The following is a 9,650-nucleotide window of genomic DNA, read 5'->3' on the forward strand; positions in this document are numbered from 1 at the left end:
AGTGTTAAAGAGAGAAGAACTGAACTCAAAAATAAAAAAAAATATGAGTGATGGAGCCATAAAATATTATCCCTATGTTTACTATGCCTTGTGTTACTGATCTATAATGTTAAAAATCCCAAAAATACTCACAGCGGATAATTGCTGCTTAGCCTATACATACAATAAAATTACATATCATGAATTGTCAAAAGTCAAATAAATAATCTACCTATACAGATATTGAAACACAGAAAATAACGAAAATGGTAAATTATAAGTTATCCAAGTCCTCAATAGTGTTTAAATTTCAACAGGGTTATAAAAATATCTATTAAATATAATTAATATAATTTAATATTTAGTTCTAAATACATTGTTATTTTATTGGAATGTCTTGGGGTCGTGCAAATCCAACAACTAATTCTAATCAACAGAAGGATATTCATATTTTACGATAATCAAGCAATATTTTAGTATTAAAGTGTACTATATTTTTTTACAAAATCAAAATATTTTTTTCACAAATCAAAATATTTTAAGAACATAAAATTAAACCAGCATACATCTGTCAACAACTATTTTACTCTAACTAATTTACATAAATATAATGGTCCATAGTTGAGTGGTAAAAACGGCATAACCATTTGACCAAATTTCAGCCCTTTGCCAAATGAGTACAAAGATTTTAGAGGTTCAAATTGCTTTGTCAAGTCCCTGAACAATAAAATAAATATTAACAATAAACTTTTATTATTTTTGATTGAAAAATACATACTTGACAATAATTTGATGGTTTGTTTCTTCCCATATTTTTTTTAAAGCCATTTTGACGACACCATCGTTTTGTATGGGTGATAAAGAACAGGTAGAATAAACTACCGTACCACCCACAGCGATGTTCATTAAAGCAGATCTTAAAAAAAGTGTTCTATTAAATGAAATGTCAATATATTTTAACGTAATAAGTATTTATTACTTTAAAATATCAGCTTGTATTTCAGGCAATTTTAAACGCTCTTTAGCACGAGTAGGTTTGAACATGTTATTTTCATCATTTTCCAAACTATGACGATCGTTTGTACATGGGACATCTACTAATATCTGTAATAATAAACAAATAGAATATTACTTATGTATTTTCTTTAGGCAAATAATTACTACAATCAAATTTCTATCCAATTGCTTACAAAAAAAAAATATGCACTTTAGAAGTTTAGTGTTTGTCTAAGTTAAAAAAATAATGATAAGTCGATAAAACTTGAACCTAGTTCTACTAGATTAATGCATTTTCTATTGGAAAATAATTAAATAATTGGAATAAAATACCAAGCCTACTTAAAATTAATAAAATATATTCTCGGCAGATCTTGGTTTACCTAGAAATACGAGTAACAATGATTTGTCTAAAAACATTTTATGCTTGCTTAATTCTTCTACAAAATATTTAAAAAAAAAAAATAAACATTGTAAAACCAATATCAGCTTCCCCTTACTCAGAATCCAAAATACTTGAATTAAAATCAATATTTTTTCATAACAACAACTAAATTTACAATTTAAATAATTACTTTATTGTATACATCTGGTTCATTAATGTTTCGCGCATTCATTTGTGTAAACATTAGACGTGAGCCCCAACTTTGATAGTCAGAAATATATTCAGACATAACATTATGTATTTTTTTAATTCTGGATTCTTGAATATCATTACATACCAATGATTCTAAAATATTAACAAATTATAGTAACAATTATTTTTTTATTACATGAATATCAGTTATTATGTTGTACACGCTATTAATAAAAGTAGAGTAAAATAAATAATAAGAATAACTAACCGGGTAATAATGTTTGTAGTGTTGCTAATGCTTTACCACCTGGAGCTGAACACATATCTAATACTCTGTCACCAAGTTTTAAATCTAATGCAAATATAGGTAAAATTGAGCCTCCGTCCATTAAATAATAACCTAGAGTTAAATCAAATATAATTGTTTAATAAACATGTTTATTTATTTCTTTCCTACAATTTGCATTATTTTAAAATAGTATATTTTATACAATACAAGATCCAAGATAGTTGGCTACAAAAATTTTTTAAGTTAACTTTTGTAATATGAATAGATATTTTTTTATAAAAATAAGACTACATACTTAAACATTACATTTGAAAAAAAACCTAAGTGTAAATATCACAAACATTTGCAAAAAAAATAGTAAATCCTAATAAATGGATCATTTTTTATATATCTCACCACTGACTTTAGTAACTCCAGTTTTAGGATGTGGAAATGGAGAAAAATCACCTCTATCAAATGTAAACACTTGTAAGTGAGGTGGAATGTTAAGAGGACTTTCTTCGTTTAATATATTAATTGGGAAATCTGAATTTTCTTCATAGTATTGGTAATGTTGGGATTCTGGAATCCAATCACTTTTGCCATGAAGCTCAGTAGCTGGTATAAATTGATATAATCCTCCAATATTAGAATTTGCTTCAGGGTCAATTATTCTACTTTCGTCATGTTCTGCTTCTAATAAGCTTTGGTGAAGTGATGCTTTTTCCACATATTCTGCACTTTAAATATTTTAGGTATATAAAAAAAAAAAATTTTACCATCAATTATAATTCTTAAATACTTACTTTTCTTGTTTTGTGTCAAGTTCATTTTCATCGGTTAATAAAAGTTTTTTCAATTTCTTATCTAATTCTTGAATATTTTTTTCATTGGTGGACTCTTCGGCTTTTAGCAATTGTGCTTCGACTACTTTTCTGATATTCATCGCTCCTAACCACTGAAAACATGGATTAAATATATTAAAAAATCCCAATGGCAGAGTAACTATTTATCTATTTACATTTATAGTTCAATTCAATATATTAGAACACTGACACTTTTGGTTGAATACAATTATTCCAAAAAGATTATTACCTCTAACTGTTGAGAAACTTTTTCGGAATCACCAAAATTATTAACAATAGCTATATATTTGTGTGGTGACAACAGAGCTAATCGTATTGATCTCCATCTTTTTCCATAAACTGAACCATAAAAATCATCAAAGTGTTCTAAAGCCTTATCTTTTGGATGAATTCTCTTCTTGATTGAAGACTGAAATACAGGTAATATAATACAGACAAATTTTAACAAAAATTAATCATATTTCTTAATAATAATACTGTATGGATATGGTATAATACTAACCCAATGCGTTTTTTTAGTTCGTACATGAACTATTTGCACATGTTTATGGCATAACGAATGAGATAGAAAAACAGCAGTATTTGATCGGAACATTTTAAAAATGTTGATTAAACTGTGAGTTTATACTACGATATAATACATTAAAAAAAAAGAAATTTTAATTTAAAACGTTATTTAAATTAAAACTAAAGTAAATAAATTTTATATTTTTAATTTTTATTATTTTAGTGATAGTGCTATCAAATACCAATAATGTTATTAATTTATCACCACGATGGATATGAGCAGAAATTGATAGAAAAAACCGCGTTAAATGCACAGATATATAGAATATTTATTCTATATATCTGTGGTTAAATGTTCTTATTAAAAACCTCTCTAGATTACTAGCGCTTTTAGCGGAATATTTGTAGTGTAGCATAGTCGCCTTAGTATTTTTCAAATCTCGCTTTTTTAAAAATAAATTTAATATGTAAATATTTTTTGTTGTTAACTGGTATTGTTTGCCGCAAATAAATGAGTATTATTGATTTAGTGGACTATTTATTTAAAATCAGTCATTACTTACCGTTTATTATTGTAATAGAGTGGTACATATTTGAATTGTGTATTTCTCATTAATAGCTATTAATAAGTAAAAACTAAAACTAAAGGCTGCTACCATTTACTATCATGAAAATGCCAAATGGCATAAGTTGATATTACTGATTAATTGTTTTACAACTGCGGCCTGTTGACCAGCTAGTCTATGTAATGGCTAAAGTAATTAACCTGTAGCAAAAAGATAAACCATACTCAATGAGATGAAAATATATAATGCACATAATGTTTAATAAGTTATATTGGTGTTTATTTTTTAATTATTTTACAAAGTAAAAAACAATCTAAATAAAAATTGTAGCTATCATTTAAAATTAAAATAATGCTTTTCATTAAATGTATTTGAAACATTAAAAAAATAAAATAACTTGCACATTATTTAAATGTTTTTATAGTGCCAGTTTTTTCAAAATAATTTTATTACATATATTTGTATTGACAATTATTGCTTAATAGAATATAGTTTTCATAAATTATATGTTAAGTAATAATTGTTAATACAAAGTTATTATTCACAAGTAATACAGTAAAATAGTTTTTCTTTTTTTAACTAAAAATCTTCACCGCCTTCATCAAATTGGCCTTCGACTGAATCCAAACCCACTTCTTCATAATCTTTTTCTAAAGCTGCTAAATCTTCTCTGGCTTCAGAAAATTCTCCTTCTTCCATGCCTTCACCAACATACCAATGGACAAAAGCTCTTTTAGCATACATCAAGTCAAACTTATGATCCAAACGAGCCCATGCTTCAGCAATAGCTGTAGTATTGGACAACATACAAACAGCCCGTTGCACTTTCGCTAAATCTCCTCCTGGTACTACTGTTGGCGGTTGATAATTGATGCCCACTTTAAACCCAGTTGGACACCAGTCTACAAACTGTATTGAACGTTTAGTTTTTATTGCAGCAATTGCAGCATTTACGTCTTTGGGCACAACGTCACCTCTATACAGCATACAACACGCCATGTATTTACCATGTCGAGGATCACACTTAACCATCTGATTGGCAGGTTCAAAACAAGCATTAGTGATCTCACCAACAGACAATTGTTCATGATAAGCTTTCTCCGCTGATATAACTGGTGCATATGTAACTAAAGGAAAATGTATTCTTGGATATGGCACCAAGTTTGTTTGGAATTCAGTTAAGTCAACATTCAAAGCTCCATCAAATCGCAATGAAGCTGTGATAGATGACACTATCTGTCCAATGAGGCGGTTCAAATTGGTGTAAGAAGGACGTTCAATATCCAAATTTCGGCGACAAATATCATATATTGCTTCATTGTCAACCATAAAAGCACAATCAGAATGTTCAAGAGTCGTATGAGTAGTTAAAATTGAATTGTATGGTTCAACTACTGCTGTGGATACCTATAATAAAAGTTTTGTAAGTTAATAATAAATAATAATCAAGGTGCATGATTATTTCTAAAATGCTCACTTGTGGCGCAGGATAAATGGCAAATTCAAGTTTACTTTTCTTGCCGTAATCAACACTTAAACGTTCCATGAGTAATGATGCGAAACCAGAACCAGTCCCTCCACCAAATGAATGGAATATTAAGAACCCTTGGAGACCAGTACATTGATCAGCAAGTTTTCGAATACGGTCCAGTACAACATCAACAATTTCTTTTCCAATAGTATAATGACCACGAGCATAATTGTTGGCTGCATCTTCTTTGCCCGTTATTAATTGTTCAGGATGAAAAAGTTGTTTATATGTGCCTGTGCGTACTTCATCTACAAACGATAATAGTGAATTATATTCAAATCAAAAATTAAAATTGTTTATATTGAATTGTTATATCATAAAATATATATTACCAACAACAGTGGGTTCCAAGTCAACAAAAACAGCTCTTGGAACATGTTTACCATAGCCAGTTTCACTAAAAAAAGTATTAAAACTGTCATCACCATTGGCTTTATCAGATGGCATTTGACCATCAGGTTGAATTCCATGTTCTAAGCAATACAGTTCCCAGCAAGCATTACCAATTTGAACTCCTGCTTGACCAACGTGCACAGAGATACATTCACGCTAAAATCAAAAGACTTGTTAAGATAATTTGTTTAGTCAATCATTATAATTGATGAATTATTGCAAACAAATCTAAATAAAATTTACTTATTTAAGAATAATATTTTTTTGGAGAGAGTAGATTTGTTGGTTTTAGTATCTTACTTAAACGGATTTGAAATATTTTTGTATAGGAAAACTTTACAGTAACTGAAGATTTTGACTCTAGGTTTTTAGAGCCACCATTTTTTTTCAATAGGTGGACTGCTAGGTACTATTTTTATAGGTGTAGTGTAGTTTGGAATTTCACTTATTACAAATTATTATTTTTTTTTATAATTTGTAAGCTAAAATATCAAGACATGTGAATGTTCATAAAGCCCCAAAAATACAATATGTTTATAATATTAAATAAATAAAAATAAAATATTTTATAATAATTAACAATTATTGACTGAAAAAAAAAATATTTTGTAGTATTATTGTAAGTAGTTTTGAAATAAAATATATGAAATATTAATGTGAAGGCACTTAGGTTAAGCATTTTGTAATTTTATTAGTTCTGATGAATGCCGAAGATGACGACGATGCATCGATAATCATAAAATGTTGCCATTGTTTAATGTTTAATACTGTGGAGTGTATGGTGTGTACCCAAATACTTAACACCTATGCTGTGTGTACGGCACACCTGCCAGACTATTATAGCTTATAAAAATGTTTAAATACTGGCAATACAGTTTTGCTAAACTTCGATTAATAAATAAATCAATCAAAATTCAAAATCTAACTAGCATAATAATTGCAAATGTAAACAAATCTTGCTACCGTCTTACATAACAATTAAATAATAAATATTATATTATATAACATAACCTGCAGTTGTATTGATTGCGCTATTTATTAAAACTGTGAAATCGATAAAATGCACATGATCACGATGATGCCAATTGGAAAAACCATAAACGAGACATTATAGACGAAAATAAATATTTTCGGCAATTAAAATGAATTATTTATATTTTATTTATTTATATTCGAAAACAGGGTGAGCTCAATTCACAAGATATTTATTCGAATACATTAATATCAAATAGATGAGTACCAATAAATAGATTTAAGTATTTAAGATTAATGTTAAAGATGCATACAGAATAATTAACAATAGAAGATAGGTACTCAGGAATGATGGGCTCTTATCATGCAAATTAAATAATATTATGTTATGAAATTAAATAATTCAAAAGCTTTATTCATTTGCGATATTAATTGTTGTTAAAGTAATATTTTAATAGCAAGTATATTTGTTTTAAGTATAATATTTATTTGATAATTTGTTTCTTTATTTATAAAAGTAATTGCTTATGCAAATTTTAGTTTGTACAATGATTTTAACGAATACAAGAAAAAATAAAAATTTGATGATATCTATTTTAATGAACTTTATTACAAGCCCGATTACAACCTTCTAAAAACAAAATTAATACATGTTACACAGTTAATACTTAGTATGATTTATAATACGTATACCACAAATAGGTACAACCAAAGCTTTTAATGAATACTAGAAGCTGCTTTCTTTTATTCATTAAAATATAATAAAATTTGAAAGATTAATAGCCCAATGCGTTTAAGGTTTAAATGTACAAATAATAATAATAATATTAAGAATGTTAATCTTTCTATAAGCACGTGTCAAGCGGTGAATATGTCTAATGATTATTAATCAACGATTAATCACATGGAAATAACGTAAATTTAAGTTCCGTTTATAATTTAATAATATGTAAAACATTTGTCAAAATATGACAATAAGTCGTGGTTGTTATAGTTAAAAAATAAATAGATAAATCTTACCATGTTAACTGTAAAAGGTGAATGGAATGATGTTAAAAAATATACAATACGTCTTGCGATACAAAAACGTGTTCGTCGGGCGTTTGATGAGAGAATGCGAATAGTGAGTTTTGGACACACCGACTGCGGAGTGGAGTAAGTCTGCGACCGGTGGTGAGTGAAAAGTGAAAACTACGAATGTCGAATACTGAATAGTGAATACCGGAAATCAGTATACCAAAGCACGAATGCCGGTAAACTACAGTAATCAGTATGCCACGCTCGGCACGGCGAATGCACGAAATGTCGATCGGAGTATAATATAATAATAATAATAATAATAATAATAATATAATGATTGCGGAGACCCGGAGAATTCGTTTGGGGCAGTCCAGCTGAACCCGAAAATAACCCGTATGGGTAACGACGTACGCGGAACAAAATATAGCTAGTTCAGAGTTCAGACTTGCAGATGCCAATACACGATAAGCCGGCCACAGACGATGTTGGTTTGACCGTCGACCGTGAAAGCGGCTCATAATCCATACAAATTCATTAAATCGTTCAAGATTGCGAATGACGATACTGATATCATTCATGATTGCATTATTGTAAGGTCATCAGCGGAAGTCCATTACGATTTCAGGGGGTGGGTGGGGGTCGCGTTAACATTTTTTACATCATGGTGGAATTCAATCCCAGCTAATTAAAAAGCTATCCTCTTTTTTTCCTTTTTTTTTTGGGGGGGGGGGGGGTTAATGAAATGGGTGTAGCCACCCCCCGATTTCTATTTCCTACGTATGTGCATGATTATCGCTCATCATTATTCATGAGTATAAATGTTAAACAAATTTGTATTTTTTCACTTGACTGTCAGTCGTAACAAATAGATAATATTGAAAGGGCATAAAATGGGATAAAATTAGCTACATTAAACTAGATGTAAAAGGAGCATTAAATGCAAATTTTGCTCCATGCCAACACTCTTGAGGGGGGGGGGGATGTAAGCTACTTAAGTATATACACATTGGCGCAACTAGGATGTTTCACAAGAAACTTTTCAACTTTTGCACCCCAAAAAATTCAAGCCTTTTCTATTATATTATTATTATTTTGAAGTAAAAATTATCATTACATACAGAAATGTTGTACCTGTGCTGTATAAACAGTGTATATTGAGGAATATATAATTTTATAATAGGTAGGTACATCGATGTTATGTACCCAGCTATGAGTTATAAGTAGGGTTAGGATGGTAATGACTTTTTCATATTATGACTTGGAACTAGTTACATTCAATTTTGCATATTATTTAGGTATTTTTTGGATAAATGTGTACCTTTTTCGACGTAAAAAACAACAAATGTTCCTACCCATTTTAAATCAGGAAAACTAATATTATATTGTACAAGCCCCAGGGTCGGACTGGCCTATGCAACAGACTGGCATTAGCCAGTGAGGCCCCCTTATCTGCATGACTATATGGGGCCCTACCTAACAGAAAAATCATAATTATAAAATGTAATATGAACTGTATTTGTAATGTGCATTTGCCATTTGTACTACAAATGTTAATTTATAAATTAAAAATAATCAAACATAAATACAGTGTAGTAGTTTAGACGGACGAAACATGTTCGTGACGTCTCAACGTTTGTGTTATCGTCTTATCGGTGCGACGGTGCTAATATGATTACAGTGAAACCTCTGAATAGCGGATAACTCTCGGTCGCCGAAATTTTGTCCGCTATTTAGAGGAAAACATTTTTTTCAATAGATAAATAAATTCAATAATTTTATTTTATATTATTTTTACATTAATTAAATAGGTGCACGATAAAAATAAAAACTAACATTTATTTTCTGAATAAAATCTGTTACTTTAGTTTGTTTACTAATGGCAAGCGTAATTATTTCGTGTGTTAAGGCATTTTTTAATTTCACTTTGTTTGAGTACAATGAACTATTCTGTATCTCGATAGAAGAAATATATTTA

At 29.1% G+C, this 9,650-nt stretch overlaps 2 protein-coding genes across 2 annotated transcripts; both read right to left on the reverse strand.

Annotated features, from left to right (window-relative positions):
• Positions 1 to 450: 450 nt before the first annotated feature.
• Positions 451 to 3,398, reverse strand: LOC111040617 (5-methylcytosine rRNA methyltransferase NSUN4). Its single transcript, XM_022324562.1, has 9 exons — positions 3,189 to 3,398; positions 2,916 to 3,095; positions 2,627 to 2,778; positions 2,238 to 2,560; positions 1,821 to 1,952; positions 1,551 to 1,705; positions 959 to 1,083; positions 758 to 895; positions 451 to 696 (listed from the first exon to the last, which is right to left on the reverse strand). Exons 1-9 carry the CDS (start codon positions 3,279 to 3,281, stop codon positions 558 to 560), a joined length of 1,437 nt encoding a protein of 478 aa, XP_022180254.1. The 5' UTR covers positions 3,282 to 3,398; the 3' UTR covers positions 451 to 557.
• A 746-nt stretch (positions 3,399 to 4,144) lies between these two features.
• Positions 4,145 to 7,842, reverse strand: LOC111040669 (tubulin alpha chain, testis-specific-like). Its single transcript, XM_022324658.1, has 4 exons — positions 7,676 to 7,842; positions 5,623 to 5,839; positions 5,237 to 5,538; positions 4,145 to 5,166 (listed from the first exon to the last, which is right to left on the reverse strand). The coding sequence occupies exons 1-4, from the start codon at positions 7,676 to 7,678 to the stop codon at positions 4,339 to 4,341; spliced, it is 1,350 nt and encodes a 449-aa protein (XP_022180350.1). The 5' UTR covers positions 7,679 to 7,842; the 3' UTR covers positions 4,145 to 4,338.
• Positions 7,843 to 9,650: the final 1,808 nt, after the last annotated feature.

Source organism: Myzus persicae, unplaced genomic scaffold (genome assembly GCF_001856785.1).
Source record: "Myzus persicae strain clone G006 unplaced genomic scaffold, MPER_G0061.0, whole genome shotgun sequence".
Classification (NCBI taxonomy): Eukaryota; Metazoa; Arthropoda; class Insecta; order Hemiptera; family Aphididae; genus Myzus; species Myzus persicae.